At 34.9% G+C, this 19,440-nt stretch overlaps 2 protein-coding genes across 4 annotated transcripts in view; one reads left to right on the top strand and one right to left on the bottom strand.

Annotated features, from left to right (window-relative positions):
• Positions 1 to 19,440, top strand: part of LOC121412610 (oral-facial-digital syndrome 1 protein homolog) — a 46,141-nt gene that overhangs the window by 24,662 nt on the left and 2,039 nt on the right. For all 3 annotated transcript variants that reach the window (XM_041605392.1, XM_041605405.1, XM_041605398.1), the window contains exons 16-22: positions 5,712 to 5,875; positions 6,866 to 7,008; positions 8,088 to 8,331; positions 11,225 to 11,324; positions 12,137 to 12,502; positions 13,465 to 13,832; positions 14,374 to 14,604. In XM_041605392.1, the coding sequence (XP_041461326.1) occupies positions 5,712 to 5,875; positions 6,866 to 7,008; positions 8,088 to 8,331; positions 11,225 to 11,324; positions 12,137 to 12,502; positions 13,465 to 13,832; positions 14,374 to 14,604 (1,616 nt within the window). The remainder of the gene's footprint in view (positions 1 to 5,711; positions 5,876 to 6,865; positions 7,009 to 8,087; positions 8,332 to 11,224; positions 11,325 to 12,136; positions 12,503 to 13,464; positions 13,833 to 14,373; positions 14,605 to 19,440) is intronic.
• Positions 15,771 to 18,608, bottom strand: LOC121412634 (toll-like receptor 3). Its single transcript, XM_041605415.1, has one exon. The coding sequence runs from the start codon at positions 18,586 to 18,588 to the stop codon at positions 15,916 to 15,918; it is 2,673 nt and encodes an 890-aa protein (XP_041461349.1). The 5' UTR covers positions 18,589 to 18,608; the 3' UTR covers positions 15,771 to 15,915.

The following is a 19,440-nucleotide window of genomic DNA, read 5'->3' as shown; positions in this document are numbered from 1 at the left end:
ATCACAAACCTTAATGTTACAGACCCCAGATCTAGCAAGTTCTTACATATTTGAAGTATGTAATCATGAAATATTGGAAACTCTGTAAAAATGATGTACATGTACTCTCAAAAATCACCAATATAATGCACATACACTTGTTTATTCATTATACATGTACACTGTAGCTGGAAAAAAATGTCTTTTGACAGATGGCCATGCTTTGAGTACTTAATTGCTGAGTTTCAACAAGAACCATTTTGCAAAGATAATTACATTTAAACCACTGGGTATAGATTTTGCTGGATTCACTTCCAATACTCGTGTGTTTGTTTCCACAAGTGATGCTTTTATTCAGTGACTTCAAGAGTTGATTGAAATAGATGCATCTATGAAAGTCAAATGTCAGATCAGCGTTGCTTGTACAAGGGCTCACAGCTTAGAGCCCAGTGTCAATAGATCAATAGTGGTATTTATATGATCTTGAAGAGACAAAAGGGGAGGTAAGGGGGAGATGGAAAAAGAGAGGGGAGGAGAAGAGCAGACTGAAAGAGACTGGGATACAATGAGTGACCAAGTAAGAGAGTTAGATTGCCAATTCGTCTACTGCCAACTCGTCCACTCACCACATGGTCTACTTTCACGACTCTTTAGTATAATTGTCATTCTGTCCAACAACATTTTGTCAAGTAGCTTAACAGTCAAGTAGCTTAGTGGAGCATTGTGGCCCAGTGGATTAGTCTTCTGACTTTGAAACAGAGGGTCGTGGGTTCGGATCCCAGCCATGGTGTAATTTCCTTCCTTCACTCAACCTAGGTGAGATGAATGGGTACCCGGCAGAATTAATTCCTTGAATGCATGAGCGCTGAAAGGCAGCTCAAGCTAAAGCCCGGGTAATAATAATAACAACGCTTCTCAGAATAGAATATTTCTAGGTAGATGACGCTATATAAATGCCTATTATTATTTTTACTATTATTATTATTATTAACAGTGAGATGTATATTTATCATTAATCTAAAGTAGATGTGAAATGACAAACTTAAATAGAAATTTTAAGACTTTGTAAATCTGTACTACAAATTGTCATCAATATTTTCATGTTATCAACCATACAATATATTTTCTTTGTTGTTTTATAATGATTAATGTTTAAAAAATGTTATAAAAACCAAAGGTTTATAGTCCCAAGTCCCAACCCAGATCATGAAAAATAGTTAAATGAAGTTTTAAAAGTAAATGAAGGATGAATAATAACAATAAAAGATCATTAATCTAACTAATAAATAAATATGATGTATAGTAGTTTATTAAGTAATCAGATTATCAATACATGTATAGCTTTACAGATGTGAAAATGCTATATGATATATTTACAGTGATTGCTAAATTCGGGAAAATGAGAAAGATAAAGAAATATACATTGTAAAGAAAAACAATTTGAATACTTAAATGTGAGATAACACTATTAAATTCTATCTGATTCCAATAGTAATATCTTAAAATACATTAGGCCATATACTGTTCCCACAAAGATAACAGACTTGCTGTTTTGCTTTGAAAATTTTGAGGTCGTTTTTCTCAGTGGAAAAGCCTTGTGTTGCCATAGAAACTTAATATATTGTTACGCAGCCTACTGACGTCTTTGTGTTGACACTACCTTGCATTTTGAAGAAGTCTAATCTTGATGCTCAACAAGTGGATACATACATGTACATGCATATTGAGTTTCCTTTACAGTATTCATATGTTGTCATGATTTGAGGTTAGTTATAGTCAAGGACACTTTTAAAACCTATTTTGCAATTTTACGTATCTCAATATAAAAAAAAAAATTGTTAAAAAAAATTGTGATTTTGACAAAAAGTGATGTTATATAGGCCTGAATGATGACAGTTTGTGTTTTGTTGTTTTTTACTGGTGGTCACAGGTGATTCTTATATTTTTTTTACAGATACCAGCGCATTAAAGAAATAGATAAGAAATTAAGTGTCACTTATGACTTTCTAAATTAACAGTTTATTAGAACTTAATTTCCTTAAGTATATCAAACTTTTCTATGATTGGAAATAATTTCAAAACTTAAATTCAGCAAGTGGAACAATGGAAATGAGATTACCAAGCATGATTTTTTTTTTTTTTTTTTTGCTTAAAGGACAAGTCCACTCCAGCAAAAAGTTGATTCTAATAAAGAAAGAAAAATCGAAGTAAAACACTGACAATTTCATCAAAATCGGATGTATAATATTGTAAGAAAGTTATGACAGTTTTAAGTTTCGCTTATTTTCACAAAACAGCTATAAGGGTCAATCCACGTCAAATCAACCAATTTTCAGACAATTTGTCACCCAACCCTCTTCGATTTTCTTTAAACTTGCACCAAATATTCCCCCAAGTGTCTGACGGAAAAATCTGAAATATTTTGCCCCAAGGTCAAATGGTTACTAAGATACGGCCTCCCTTAGCAACCAATGCGTGGACAAACAACCAAGTTTTAAAAAAATTTGCTATTTTTGATTGACTGCTGCAAACAAGTTTGATAAGGTAGAGTGCTTATTTTCTGGAAATTGGAAGAACTTTTTTGTCCCAACATGCACAGTATATTACGGCACAGATCTGACCAGCCGTTATTGCGCACGAGGCCGCCGAAAATGGTGTTAAGCGTCCAAGTCAGTGAGTTTGGGTGCACTTTTGGAAGCTCATAACTTCCAAATTCAATTAGCTTAGAGCCCAATATTATGCATACTTGAAGACTATCACTTGCTCAACAGACCTACAAAAAATTGGCCCAAACGTGCGCGTCGTTTTCTTGTAGGGCGCCCTCAAAGTTGGATTATTTCTAAAAGTTGCCAAGTTCAAGGTCACGGATCACCCCTCGTCCCATCGAGGAGCAACACCAATTTCTGTATACTGATAGACAATTACCTATATTTTCATGGGATACTTAAAATTTTTTGTGACCGAAATGTTAAATAGCTGGTTTACGCATTCGAAAATGGTCGTAAACACCCCCAAACCAATGTAAAACTGATACATACAGTTTATCAGCACATTTCAAATTGCAATAAATCAGAAATGAAAAGCCAACAAATACTGGTATTGTCTGTAATGGTAGTCTGTAATTAGTACTAAAAGGATATGCATCACAAATAGTTTGACTATTTGGCAAAGACCTTTAAAAATACAGCTGAAAATCATCAAAAACAATAAATCAGGTCGATTTTCCGTGATTATAGGGCGCTAAACTGTATTTACACGCACTTTCACTTGTGTGTCATTTCAACACAAATGATTATTTTAAGCTGATAATTGCCAATCTTGTTCCTTTTAGGTTCTATTTCAATATCCAAATAACAAACAAAGCAAAATCTCTACCTTTTGACCTTGACATTGATCTAAAAATAGCTGAAAATGCCTTAAATTAGCATATTCACAACACCCGTGAGCTTTACAACACATTTCAGAATTGATTTTCTCACAGACTAAAAGCCTGATCATGTTGATATTTGCACTATTGATAGTCCATAATGAGTACTTGGATGATCTATTATTAATTCATTTTTTGTACAACACAATGACCTTGAAGAGATGGCTGAAATTCACCCAAAATCTTTAATCCACCAATATCCTATCGTTAAGGTTGTTTACACCGACTTTCACTTATGTGTCATTTTAAGACAAATGATGATTTTAAGCTGATAATTACAAATCAGGTTTCTTCCAGGTTGTATTTTAATGTCCAAATAATACGTAAAGTCACATCTTTATCTTTTGACCTTGAAATTGATCTAAAAGTAGCTGAAAATGCTTAAAATTAGCATATTCACAACACCCGTTACAGATTACAGACCATTACAGACAATACCAGTATTTGTTGGCTTTTCATTTCTGATTTATTGCAATTTGAAATGTGCTGATAAACTGTATGTATCATTTTACATTGGTTTGGGGGTGTTTACGACCATTTTCGAATGCGTAAACCAGCTATTTAACATTTCGGTCACAAAAAATTGTAAGTATCCCATGAAAATATAGGTAATTGTCTATCAGAAAACAGAAATTGGTGCTGCTCCTCTATGGGACGAGGGGTGATCCGTGACCTTGAACTTGGCAACTTTTAGAAAAAATCCAACTTTGAGGGCGCCCTACAAGAAAACGACGCGCACGTTTGGGCCAATTTTTTGTAGGTCTGTTGAGCAAGTGATAGTCTTCAAATATGCATAATATTGGGCTCTAAGCTAATTGAATTTGAAAATTATGAGCTTCCAAAATTGCACCCGAAATCACTGACTTGGAAGCTTAACACCATTTTTCGGCGACCTCGTGCGCAATAACGGCTGGTCAGATCTGTGCCGTAATATACTGTGCATGTTAAGACTAAAAAGTTCTTCCAATTTCCAGAAAATTAGCACTCTACCTCATCAAACTTGGTTGCAGCAGTCAATCAAAAATAGCAATTTTTTTAAAACTTGGTTGTTTGTCCACGCATTGGTTGCTAAGGGAGGCCGTATCTTAGCAACCATTTGACCTTGGGGCAAAATATTTCAGATTTTTCTGTCAGACACTTGGGGGAACATTTGGTGCGAGTTTAAAGAAAATCGAAGGGGGTCGGGTGACAAGCATTGGTTGATTTGACATGGATTGACCCATAAGCATATCCAGATCGGTATGCAAATGAGGGAACTGATGACATCACTCACTCACTCACTATTTCTTTAATATTTTATTATATGAAATACAAAATATTCTAATTTTATCATCATCACAAAGTTTTATTTCTCCCTGAACATGTGGAATTACCATTGTTTAATGGTTTAGTCAAGTTGGTCCTTATTGTGAAATCTGTAAAATTTGAAATATTTTATAATTCAATCAATAAAAAACAAAAGAAATAGTGAGTGAGGGACATAGAGTGCATGTGACTAAATAGTGAATATAACTATTTTGTGAATAATAAGCGAAACTTTAAAATGTCATAAACTTTCTTATTTTACATCTGATTTCGATGAAATTTTTAGCATTATTCTTGTCTGATTTTCCTCTATTGATTTAAATCAATGTTTTCTGAGGTGGACTTAACCTTTAAAAGTGAACAAAGAATAGTAGCAGTAGTAAATATATTATATGGGTAGAGCGCACCTACTGTCAATGCAATGACACTTACATACCTAAAGCAGGTTATTGAAAAGTTTGTTAGTGTTCTTCAAATCATGATGATTTCATTTTAGTTTTTCACCAAAATGATTCTTAATGAAGAGTTGGAACTTGGAAGATGTGACTACATCTTATTTAGGCCTATAAACGGGTAACCTTTTTTTTAATGGAGATCATTTTCATTTTCAAATAGGGCTAGATCCTTTCTAGATTTGATGATAGCCCTGGTAATCCAAGGTTTACTTGATGCTTTCTCTATCTTTTATACCCGATATTGCTTTTTGAGTCCTGAAGCAATCCTGATTAAAGATATATCATGAGTTACATTGGCATTCAATGGTTTTATCACAAAATACAAATCATAGAATTCAAATCTTCACAATGTTCTGACTCACATTATTCTGATTCAAATGGATGTGATTATATGATGGTAAAGCGCCTTTGGTAATAAAGTTTAGTTTCTGGACATCTTATTTCACCTTTATTGTCCACCATTTTTTCTTTTATGAGCATATGTAAGTTCCTGAAAAAAATTCATGATTCACCATGACACCTCTACATTTTTCTTTTTTTTCTAGGGCATGAAGAATTGATCAAGCAGCTGAGTGAGAGGATGTCTAGACCGAGCCCAGAACTACAGGCCTTGAGGAATGAACTGCAGCAGACGAGAGAACAGCTCAGTCATGAAAAGGCAACGATACAACACATGGAGGCACAGTGGAATGCAAGATTACAAGAAGAGGTAAGTAGCATGTTTTATGCCACAGCAACCCCTAGGGAAACTGGTTCCAAATGGACCAATGGTATAGTATTAGAAATGGTCTGTCTGTAGTCAGTTGATGCAATGGCAGAACCTTCATGCTATGTTGCTGTTAGTGGTCACAGACTGAGACCAAAGATCATTTCAGGTCAGTTTTTAAAGTTGGTAAGACACAATATGGCTAATGCCTTGTCTTAATATACTGATGATTTTTAGAGGAAAATTCAAAATTTTCTTTGAGGAAAGAAATATATAGTCCAAGTAGTTGTAACGTCTTTCATATGGCATCTCTAGATAATCAGTTGCGGATCTAGCCGGATTTAAGGATTAGAATATTATTCCATTGGCCTTATTATTGTTTTTGGAAATTAGTCGGGATGTTTAAACGATTGTGTGTAATATTGCTACATCCACTTTGGCATTACAACTAATTCATTGTAACCTTTCTTAATAAAATAACATATAAATCTGAAGCTTTATTACAATTACCTTAAAGGTAAATGCTGGTTTTGGTAATGATATCAAAATGAGTTCGTACAGAATCCAATGAAATGACCACCAAAGTGTCTGTTTGTATAAATAAAACGCATGTGCCAAAGGATTCTGGAAGAAATTGTGTAATTGCTGAGAAATCAGCAAATAAGCACAGGATTCGGGTAGGGCGTCGGGCCCGACGCCCTAAGCAATAATTATACATTGTCCCACGTGCGCTTATCTGTGTTGGAGTTCTTCGGTGTGAACATTTTTCAGCGTAGATTTCAAGATTTCACAAAGTTCAGTTAATGTAACTGTACCAGATCTAGATCCTCGATGATATACTGACAATTAAGCCTTGTTTTACAGACTTTCTCATGAAATCAGTGTTTACTGCAACTACTGGAATTTCTCTTTAAATCACTTCATATATTGTTATGATCTACTTATGAATGTCATGAATTACTATTATTTAATGATAGAACATGCTTTTTTCAGATGGACGCAAACAAGGACCTACGTCATAGGCTATCAGAACAGACCAATGAGATGTCTTCTCTCATGCGGCAGCTAGCTGATCTCAAATTGGCACTTCGTCAGACTCAGACGGCTCTTAACAACAATATTTTCCATGCAGACAGGTACGGATGGGCCTCCATTGAAGCATTTAAATATTTGTGTGGGCTTAGGAGGGGGTGGTAGATGTTTCACAAAGGCCTGAGTAGTATTGCCAAAAATATCATCAAAATTGATTGCCAATTTGCAATTGATTAATATATTAAGGAAAATTCTCTGTCAATATTGCGCTAAAAATATCCTACCGATATCGATAACTATCGACATAAGAACATAATCAATACTCATTTTTTATCTGCCACTGTACCAAGAATGTTTTAAAATCCGCGTTCTTCGGATGTAAATGATTACGGTACATAACATCTTTTAAGAAACATATATATCATAAATACATCCTCACCTTTCACGTTATTAGTATTATTTTACGGTTTGATGAAGTTTTATTGATAATTTTGGGGCTTTTTGGACATTTTGAGCAGTCAACGTCTTTCGCCTATCCGCCATTTGATATCATATCATCTTTGAACGTAGATGGCAGCAACACATGGCCGTGTGCTGCCTTCTACGCGTACATTAGTTGGTACTTTGCTAAAATTGAGCTTTGCGCTTGTGATGTTTTCGTTTCGATCGAAATGGAGTGGAGTGCAGTCACGATGTTTGCATTGTCATGATTATAGCGAAGCGGGGTGAGATCGTGTTTTGTGACTAATAAGTATTTGTATTTTTATATTGAGATTTTGGAGTAATTTCTGTTTTATATGTTTTACATGATTTTCCGTTTGGATAGCCACTTTCAAAAGGCTGTTTCCTTGAATTCTATGAAATCGTGGAAAATCACTGTGTCAATACATAATAGTGGGTAATATCGACAATGAGAGAAACATTATCGATCTCGTTAGTGGCAAAAAACAAGCGATTATCGACAAAACTATCGATAAAGATGCTATCGATAACAGCCCCAATTTGAAGTATAGCATATCAAGACTTTAAATGTGTCAAGAAGCAACCAGCAATCAATCGGGAATTTTGAAATGATCATAAAATATATGATTGTGTGATTGATTTGGGACCTCAAATTTGCTTGAAATTTACTGCAGGTTTCCAGCAATAACAAATGTTTTCATTGTGCTTTTTGCTCATTCAGAAGTCGTGGGCTTGCTGTAGACAACACCAATCACAACACGATTCTAGGCGAGGACATCTACATGGATACCTCCCTTCATCGTAACACACTAGGTCCTGAGCTTCTGTTGGCTGAATCAAACAGATACCAACTGCCACTGGACGATTCAAACAGCGGGGAAGATAGCGAGTCACAGGGTGGAGACTCTATTGCTTTTATTGAGCAGACCAAGGCAAGGTTTAGACAGTTGGAGAGAGAAGCAGAGGTGAGTACTTTATAGTGATGATGATGGTGATAGTGATAATGACGATGGTGATGATGATGACAATGGTTATGACAATGATGGTGATGGTGATGATGATAATGATGATTGCAATGATGGTGATGATGATGGTGATGCGACGACATTAATTATGATGATGATGGCAGTGATAATCGTGATGGTGATGGTGACAGTGATGATGATGATGATGATGGTGAGAATAACTATAACAGTAAATAAAGTGATGTTGGTAAAGATGATGTTGTTGATGATGATGATGATAATGATGATGATGATGACGATGATGACAATGATGATGATGATGATGATGGTGAGTATAATGATGATGTTATTGGCGGTGGCATGATGGTGAGAATAACTATAACAGTAATGAAAGTGATGTTGGTAATGATGTTGTTGATGATGATGATTATGATGCTGGTAATGATGATGAAAATGGTTGTGGGGATGATGACAAAGATGACAATGACAATGATAATGACAAGGACGAATGTATAATGACCTCAGCAGGGTTGGCGATTTTTTTATTTTTTTTAAAAAATAAAAAAAAATCGGATTTTTTTTTATTTAAATCAGATTTTTTTTAATTTTTTTTATTTTTTAAAAGTTCCTTCGAAAAAAAAGGGTAATTATCCCCCCCCCCCTTACTCTTACAATGACATCAATATTGATGTTATACATTTCACCCCTAATATTGTTCTTAACCACATATTTTGTAATTAAAATCCAGTTAAAATGGACAATTAAAAATAAATTTGAGGAATCATGTATCTGAACTTAATTCTATCATACAGAGGCCTATGAAGGAATATTCCAAAGGGAATTCCCAGTGAGTAGAGAAAATTCCCCTCTGGGATTTTTCATTCAAATATTTAAAAAATCCAAGAGGAAAAATCCCCAGGCACTCCTCAGCGGAAATTGTCTCACATGTGCACACAAAAGCTTGGTGGCAAAGAAGGTACCATGTCGGGCAGGAAAAGTGATCAAATTTGGATTCATTTCCAGAAATTGAACATAAAATGGGCTGCAGTGACTTAAAAGGTTTACAAGAGAAAGCTTTTCTCAACAGTCAAATTATGACTGTACTACATTACGTTAATGTGATTTTTATAATTATGTTATTTAAAACATCAAATGTATGATAAATGTAACAATACGAAATAAGAGGCATGTTAAATATGTTGATTACATGCAGGTATCATTTTTTATTTTACATGACTAGTCATCTGTAGGCGAGGGATCAAAACTGGAAAACTGCCAACAAACCTTTTCTCATTGACTTTTATAAATTACATTTTTTTTTTACAAACTGCTCTCTGAAAAGTCTTTGGATTATGTGAAAACTTTGTTGAGAAAGAAATTGACTAATAATAACTGACAAAGAATGTAAAATTTCAGAAGAAAAACTCGACATAATTTACAAAAAATGAGTACCTATTGACAACATACATCTGTAGTTTTTAAGGAATTACCTGATTTTATTGATTTGATTTTAATTTGTTTTAAGTAGATATGAAGACTTTGTTGATCTTTTGTTGATATAAAGTTAATTCAAAGTTTTTCAGTTGACTTGAAAAATTAAAACTGCATTGAACAAATACTTTGTCCATGATTTTTACATTTTTCAATGGAAGTGATTTAAATCAATGATTTTTAAAAAAAATCATGGTGATTGAAATCGCGATTTAAATCACGATTTAAATCAATGTGATTTAAATCCGCCAACCCTGGACCTCAGTGATCTTTAATCCCATGACCCCCACATGTTATCAGATCATTGTCCTCTCAATATGCTTACATGGCTCAAGTTTTAATTGATCCTTCAGATGGTTATTTAAAGTTAGAGAAAATAGAAAGACATAAGAATGTATTCTTTGATGATGATGACGATGATGATGATGATGATGATGATGATGATGTTGATGGCGGTGGCATGATGGTGGGAATAACTATAACAGTATTGAAAGTGATGTTGGTAATGTTGTTGTTGATGATGATGATGGTGATTGTAAATGATGATGATGTTGATGGCGGTGGCATGATGGTGAGAATAACTATAACAGTAATGAAAGTGAGGTTGGTAATGTTGTTGATGATGATATGATGATGATGCTGCTGGTGATGATGATGATAATGATTGTTGGGATGATGACGAAGATGACAATGACGATGATAATGACAAGGACAATTGTATAATGACCTCAGTGATCTTTAATTTCATGGCCCCCAAATGTAATCAGATCATTGTCCTTTCAATATGCTTACATGACCCAAGTCAGAGGTAACAGAAAAACATAGAATGTATTCTTTTATGATGATGATGTGGAGGAGGATGATGGTGGTGGTGGTGGTGACAGTGATGATGATGATGATGATGATGATGATGGGAAGTGGTAGGGGGAAGGGAGTGCAGAGATATCAATTAGTACTTCAAGAACCTTGCATGAATGGGAGTATTTTGATCATAGATCACTTGATGATGACATCATAATAATTAAAAAAATATATATATATTCTTTGCTGTGTATTTGTCCTTGGTAATATTATGAAACAAAAATATGAAGATTCAACTATTCTACAGAAGCCGCTAACTGCTTTTATGCTAATTAATCAATATCAGACAAGCTATTCATTTATCAGACTACCCTTCAATGAGACACTGAAAATTTGAATGTGAATTGTAGCTTTAATAACTGTCTGTACATTTATAAAGCATGCAAACCACATTGTACTGTAAAGACAACTACCAGTAATCATTTTGCTCAAGGTTGGCTGGTATGCTAATTAATCCCCAAACATTTCCTTGGGTTCATTAGTGTGTATTGATGAATCCTCTCCCATCTCATTTGTCATTGTTCCTCTGTCTCTCTGTCAGCATCTGGAACACAACTACCAGGATCTCCAGCATAGGATGAGTGGTATAGGAGGATCTTACCAGAGTCCAGGAGCTAAACCATTGTTTTCCAGACCTACAGGTAGGAACAAAATCTCAATACTCTTTCTTAATTCTTAGGAAACAATTACAATTTTGACCACTCTATGCTCTAATTTTCTTAAAAATCCTCAGGTAAATATTGTTTCTTTGCTATATATATATATATATGAGTGAAACATCCCTATATTTCAGTTAAAAGTTTTAGTTTTCTTGTTTTATTTTGCAATTAGGGTTTGGAAAACCTGCAAAATCCTAAAAATCTATTTGGGTATTAAAAAGTAGTGAAAATTAATTATTTTGTTGTTGCACAATGCTCACAGCATTCAGTTTAGAACGTAAAGTAATCACAATAACAGTTGTTTTATTTGTAAAAACCTCCATCATGTTTGACCTTATGATCCCCAAATTGAATGTAATCATTGTCACTCCTAAGTGCCTACATGAATCAAATTTAAAATTGATCCCTCAAATGGTTCTTCAAAGACAGAGATCACAGAAATACAGAATAGAGTTCTTGAATTGTGTAGTGTTAGAACATCATTTATACAGAGCCCCTTTCAATAAATGCAACACTGAAAAGAAGCAATACAAATTAGATTAAGTTGATATAATTAAATTACAAGAGCAAAAGAAGAGCAGAAAAATATTTTGGAGTAATAGATAAATAGATAACAAATAAACAAATATAGCAAGCAAAACATTATTATTACATTATGATAACATTCATCCAGGTCACTGACTAATTCACACAATTGCATCTGGAATGATTTTCTGCTTAAGATGTAAATATAAATTTTGATATATACATGATCATTGTAATTATCAATTTGTTTTAAATTTTTGAATTTCCAGATATGCAAATGTCAAGAATTCCTGATCAAACTTCACATCTACCACCAGATGGCAGCAGACAAGATTATGGAGAATCCGCTCACAGCTCTCATCATTCCAACCATCCCAGAAAACACTCTGGTCCACACAAGTCTAAATCTAAAAAGGATAGATCGAGCGACGATAGAACAAGACTTCCATCTAGCACTGGAAGTACGGAGATGGGTCAAGCTCTTGATCGGACTGATAGAAGGATGTCTGAGAAGCGGACTCGGTCGTCATCCTCATCCTCATCATCATCGATGTCATTGAAGTTGAAGACTTCAGATCTTGGAGGTCCTGATCTGAAAGATGATTCCATGTGGATGTCACCTGGGGCTACCACAGGTTAGTTCATTGCTTTATGGGGCTTTTTTTTATAAGTTGTAATTGTCAGAGATGCGACTTGCCCTAAATTTCAGAAATTAAGGAATTTTTCATGTAATGTATTTTTAGGGAAGCAAAAAATGCATTTAAATTCTTTTTAACTGTTTTTTCATTATGTAATCTTCAAAGACTATATCTTCTGACCCTAGTTAGGGCATTGCAACCTATTCATGCCCTAGTTAAAAAAAAACAAATGTTTTTAATGACTTTTGCAAACATTCATACGATCCTTTTGATTAGTCATTGAAATGTAATTCTAAACCCATAATGATGTACTTCAGTTCAAGTGTTTTTATTTCTCTCGTGTCAAATGAACAATTACAAAATACAATATAAAAACATGACAAAATATTAGTGCCTAAAAATTTGAAGTAAATTGGCAGTAAATCTTAGATACATGTGCAGAATCAATACTTTAATTACACATGATGTAGAAAATATGAGAAATGCGACATTAAAAAATAAGCTGAGCTTGTAGAAATTTTAGTGCCTCTGAGATTAAATACTGTACAGTGTGTAAGTCATATAGTCAAAATAAGATTGTATATTTATAATTATTGACCATCATACATTGCCTTAAAAAAGATAGTAAAGACATGAATTTGAAAAGTAACTTGTAATACAGAAATAAAACTTTATTTATCCTTTCTTTCTTTTGGCTATAAACGTCAGCCATTTTTCACTTTAAAGAAAAATCAGGAATTTCTGTCTGGCTTTGAATAGCACCTCTAAATCATAAAAAAAAAATTATAATTTAAAAAAATACTGTTTCACGCAGATGTATCATGTTTATTTTTGTTTCATCTCCTTTCATGGGTAATTTGAAAAATACAACTTAAATCTATCTGCAAATTGTAATCTACTTACCTAAATAGATTATGAATTATTATTAAAAATTGATTATTTTATAATTTCTTATGTAGGTGCAATAAACGAAGGAAACCTGCCCCACCTCAGTGACCATTCCATGCCCCAGGCCTTAAGTGATGATGAACAGAAGAGAGAAGAAGAAAAAAGACGTAGAAAAGAGGAAGAAGAAAAGAGGGTTGAAATGGAGAGAATTAGAAAGGAAGAGGAGATGAAGAGACAACATGAGGAAGAAAAGATGAGAGAGGAGACCAGGAAAGCTGAGGTTGATGAGGATGAGAGGAGGAGAAGGATTGAGGAAGAAGAAGAGGAGCAGAGAGCATGGGAAGAGAAGAGAAGAAAGAAGGAGGAGGAGAGGAGACGAAAGGAGCAAGAAGCAAGGGAGAGGGAGCAGAAGATGCTCATGGAGCTTCAAAAACAAGAGGTAATTTATTCATCTCGTGGACTTTGATTAGGGGTGAATTCAAAATCATATCTAGCCAAACCATCCGTTTGGAACTCAACTGCATGGTTTTAGTGGTCGATGTCAGTGTATCTTATTTTAACCAGGGAATAAAAAAAATTTGTGGCTCGGGGCAATTTAGCCCCTGAAAAGCTCAAAAGAGCCCTGGATAATCTCCATTCACTAACATGTTAAAGCTTATCCATTGTTGCAGATTTAGGCAGGAGGTTGCGAAATGCAGCACCTGATAATGAAAAATTAAGTTTTTGCCTGATATTGACCTTCCATTTATTGTTTCCTTAGGTACCTCATACATTGCCCTGCATAGGTTTTTAATGATGATCTCGTGAACTTTTACCTCAAATCTTGCTGTACTTTACTCGAGAATGTGATAAACCGCTTTGAAGGCAAGCTTCATTGACTGGTTGTAGCACAGTTGTAAAGCAAAGGCAATTTCTTCTAATGTATTGTGTCATACGCAAACTTGGAAAATGGTTCTTTGTCTTGCTTCTTGACTTTGCAGTCAGCAGGTGCAAGCAATGGTGTTCAAGAGCCAAAGCAAGATAATTCAGCTGGTCTGAATGACACTTATGAGTTGGGAGACAGTGGAAAGAAGGAAGAACAAGAAGAAAAGAAAGAGAAAGAGGAGGAGGATGGTGTAAAGATTGACCCAGTTATGCAACGCTACATGATGATGGTGCAACAACGCAAGCAACAGCAGGATGCTACTCCAGCAACAAAGGAGCCAACAGTGGTAGGAAAATTCTGCCTGTTTCATAATTTTTATTGCTTCAACAAAACAAACTTATTTGTACAATTTTCATCATATACATCAAGATCAATTAAAATTCTACATAATGAAGATTCTATAATTCTAAACATACCTCAACAGAAACTAAAAAGCAAGACTCATTTTATTTCAGATTAGTGTCTCTATTTCTTATACAACTTTCTTCTTGCCCTTTCTTAATGCAATAGAATTTTCAACACTTTCAACAAATTTCAATATTTGATGATTTGTGGCACCTTGTATTGTGAAATTTGACAGAGTATTGACATCCAACCAAAATTTTTAACATACATGTGGTATCAACAAAAGTAAAAGTATCAAAGTTTGTGAATCAGTTGAACGAAAAGGGCACAATAGTGAATTCTTTACAAATATCTTGAACTTAAACCATGTTAAGGTGGTAAAATGATAACAAATAACCAAATATTTAGTCTATTGATTGTTTTAAAGATGATTATAATTCTCTATTTGAAACTTGGATAATTCATTTATTTTATTTCCTCTCCATTTATTTGTGCATTTCAGTCAACTTTCAGTAAGAAAGATACATTCAAAGTAAAGTAATGATTAGATAAAGGAGACAACAAGCAAAGCAAAAGAGCTTTATACGCCTGGCTACAATCAAAAGGTTGTATAATGAATAGAATCAATAACATGTAAATCCAGAACAATATAATTACAATCTACTAATAATAGCAGTATGTTCACAGTATTAATAACAATTATGTCAAATGATCTGGTATAGTCTTGGGGGTACAATCTGTGATATGAAAAGCTAATTTTGTGATGTTTTGTCTTTCGCTAATTTTGAGACCTTATTCACCACATATGTGTATAGCAAGCATCACAGCGAGCATTTCAAGAGACGGTACAGTGCCAAACATGGCTCATTTTGTATGGGGTCAAATGAAAATTAGATTCCTAAAACGGCGATCAAGTGTATTCTAATGGGACTGACTAAGGTATTTAGGGTAAAGTTTTGTTCTTGAATTATTAGTAATGATTTTCATTGAAAAGCAATACAAAGAAAAAAATAACATATTTAGAATAAGATATATACAGAGATAAATGTTGATGTCAACTAAGATCAGGAGGGGGGGGGGGGACAGAATATAGCTATGTAGCGTTAAGAAATGCAGATTTTCAGCATCAGCAAGCAATATTTAAGATTCATTTCGAAATAATTGAATAGCGTACATGTTTTAAGATTAATGGGTAAATTATTTCACCTGCTGTAGGAGCAGTCTGTTCCTCACCTACAAACTTTCGACTGGATTAAACAGGTATAACACTATTGATAGCCTTGTTGGATCTTATGCTCTTCTCAAATTGAGCCCAGAAGAGTTCCTGACCATCCTCATCATCCGTCCAGAGCATGTAAGGTTTGTTCTTACTAAGGAACAACCTGACTAGGTATGGAAGGTCTTCATCTTGGATATCCTCAAGGAAAATCAGAATGACCATATCCAGTTTGGTATCATTGATTTGCTCCAGGGCGATACGCACCTTGGTCAAGAACCAAGCATCATTTATACAATTATAACTAATCAAAAGGACTGTCTTGAAGCTGTTATCAACAACATAGTGAAGTGCGTTGAGGTAGAACATACCAATGTTAAGGTCATTGTCACCGAAGGCCACTTTCTGAAGATGTGGAAACCTTTCCTGCAGAACTGGCTTCATGATGCGGTCAACCCATTCCTGGTCTTCTTCGTTATACATAATGTTTAGCTGGTATTCATATTCCTGTTCATCAAATTCTTGTTTGATTTCCTCGTAGCCAAAGATAGCCAGCTTTAGGAGGAATAACTTGTAGTTTAGCCACCATCGTTGCTTGTAAGCCACCCAGCCAATCACCAATACCAGAAGACCAGAAAGAGTTACACATGTGATCATCACTATGTCAATTCCACAATATTTGTCTGGGTTAAACGTTAGTATTGGGGAATTCACCTCTGCTTCTAGGGATGTTAGTGAGCAGAGAGTTTGCTTTGGACGCCAGAGTTCAGCATTGTCCGAACGTAGCCATTTTACAAACCAACTCAGGCGGCATGTACAGGAGAATGGGTTCCCGGCAGCATGTATTCTTAGTGTTGTATTCGTTGGAAACGATGTCATTGGCTCTATTATGGCAATTCTGTTTTGTTGAATGAACAGACTGTGCAAAGAGGTGGTTTCCTTGAACAGTATTCTTGGAATTGACTCAAGTCTATTATTACCTAAGAACAGAACAGCAAGATGATGTTGTCTTTGAAGCAGGGACTCAGGTACCTTCATGATATCATTGTCACGGAGGTCCAATGTTCTAAGGGCAGTGAGGTTATCAAAGACACCACAGCTCAGAACCGTTATAGTACACTTTGACAGGTAAAGAATCTTGAGATTTGTCAAAGGGTTGAATGTACCGGGTGCTAACATATCAAGCTTATTTTTTCTAAGATCCAGGGTCTCCAGAGAGGATAGTCCCCAAAAGAGGGTTCTGTTAGTTTCAGCATGGTATATATCTGCACTTCTCAGGCTATTGTCATGCATGGTTAACCTTTTGAGCAATAAAGTATTTGTAAATTGACCTAGGTTAAACAATCTTAATGGAGCAGATGATAAGTCTAAAACTAGTAGATGTACCAGGTAGCGAAAAGCATAATTGATATCTTGGTGATTCTCATTGACGAGATAGAGTTCTTGGAGGTGTCTCAAGTTGAGAAAGGAATGTGGCGAGTACTGGTTAGTGATGCCATTGTTAGACATGTTCAGAATCTTAAGATTTGGGAAACTCCACATTAAGAACCTCCTTATCCCTTTGAATTTGTTAAAAGACAGGTCTATATATTCTACTGAAGGAAATGTCACATTGCTCCTTTCAATATCGTTTATACTATTATGTGCCAAATTGAGGTGAGACAGTGAGGATAGGCCTGATACCAAATCGATGGATACATTTGTGATATGATTATTATTGAGCTTAAGTTTTGATAATATTTCCATGCAAGAGAATGTATTCCAGCTTAGAGTTGTCAGGTGATTGTAAGACAAATCCAGAATAATTAACTTATCTAATCCACAGAATGATTTATTTGATAATTTAGAAACTTGGCTATTGTGGAGCAAAACAATTTCTGTCTGACTGAAACCCCAAAATGCAAAGTCTGGTATGTATCTTATTTTGTTACTATTTAAAATTAGTTCTGATATTTTACCATAATTTTCCAGAGAGACATTTGATTTATTCCATGGAATAATATGCTGTATATTGCAACCACTTACATCTAGATGTGTGATATTAGTTCTCCCTAACACCATGGAGGGGGTAAAGTTTTTAAAAGTGTTTGCTGTCAACTGCAACAACCTCACTGAATGCAAATAGGAGAAAATGTTGAATTGAAGACTATGTAAGGCATTAGATTTTAGATTTAGGATTTCCAGTGAGCAGTTCTGCAGTGGTTCAAAGTCACATGAATCAATGAACGAGATTTTATTCCCACTTACATCAAGTTTTGATATGCTTTTAGACTCAGGTAGAGCATTATTAGGAAAATAAATCAATCTGTTTCTTGTAAGAATGAGTCTAGAGAGGAAATGGTTTGCTTTGAACAACCCTGATGGAAGAGAAACCAATCTATTGCCATTTAGACTTAAGTTCCTGAGGTGGCTCAGAGGCTCAAAGGCACCATGCTCTATCTTTGAGAGAACGTTGTGTTCAAGTCCCAAGGAAGCTATGCTAGGAAGATATAAAAAAGAACTGTTGAACAAGGTTGATATCATATTGAAGGAGATATCGAATATTACTGTGTTGCTTGGAAGATTCTGAGGAACAGATTTGAGATGTAGGTGAGTGCAGATTGCTTTTGTTCCAAGGCTTGTATTCTTGAGGGTGCATCCTCTGGTTGACTCAATGCTGGAACTTCCTAATGCATTCTTTGCAGGCCACACAGCCAGAAGCATGTACATGGCAAAGAGCAGTATCCACAGACAGGTGGAAACCCTTTTGGTAGTATCAACAGTGCTCATAATTATGATCTTGAAGATGTCACAATTAAACAAAACTGCCTAATTTTAAAGGATGAACAAATCTCTTGGTAAGGAATGCTGGCCTTCAGATAGTTGAGTAGGAAGGTTGTCACAAGTAAAATATCAGGATTTCCTTTTTGTTTCAGAATTGCCAAATCTGTTTCTGCAATGACCACCTGCAGTTAGTTTGTTGAGAATTGTCTTTCAAAATTTAGTGATTACTGCACAAGCAAAAAGTTCTGTTCTTTTAAGAATGATCTCAAGTGTATGCAGTTGTTCCATTAAGGGTTATCTGTAAGAACAACTTACAAGGGTTCACCACATTGCTTTCCAGTGGTTAAAGATGAATGCAATGACATGTCAGTACTGTAGTTTAAACAAATTTGTGCCATTACTTTACTGCAGAAGCAGTATGTCCTTTTCACTCTAAAATGGCTGCAAGATTACCATAAATCTTGGCTCATCCATCAATTTCTCAGGTTGAAGATTGTCAAAATTGATGCTTTGTTGAACACTGAATAATCTGAATCATCATTGTAGTTGTCAGAGAATGCATCTACAGAACTGATACATTGTCATTTTGTGTAGATGCAACTTAAATCTTTATTTCAAGCAGCTTCTAGTCCTATGCATCCAAGCATATTAGCAGTAAATTGGCGAAAGTCATACATGTACATGTAGTATTCTGCAAATGAAGTTATTGATTTCAATATAATGATAGCAGACTGAATGAAAAAGTCCGGGCTAAGGAACAAAAAGTCCAAGTTTGTGGAGCTTGTATGCATGCAAACT

Source organism: Lytechinus variegatus, chromosome 1 (assembly GCF_018143015.1).
Source record: "Lytechinus variegatus isolate NC3 chromosome 1, Lvar_3.0, whole genome shotgun sequence".
In the NCBI taxonomy this organism is placed as follows: domain Eukaryota; kingdom Metazoa; phylum Echinodermata; class Echinoidea; order Temnopleuroida; family Toxopneustidae; genus Lytechinus; species Lytechinus variegatus.
Note: the sequence above shows the minus strand (reverse complement) of the source record. Positions and strands in the feature narration are given on the sequence as shown.

What these genes read in the sequence shown, in the direction of transcription:
- LOC121412634 (XM_041605415.1), bottom strand. Translation starts at nt 18,588, where the DNA reads ATGTACATGCTTCTGGCTGTGTGGCCTGCAAAGAATGCATTAGGAAGT.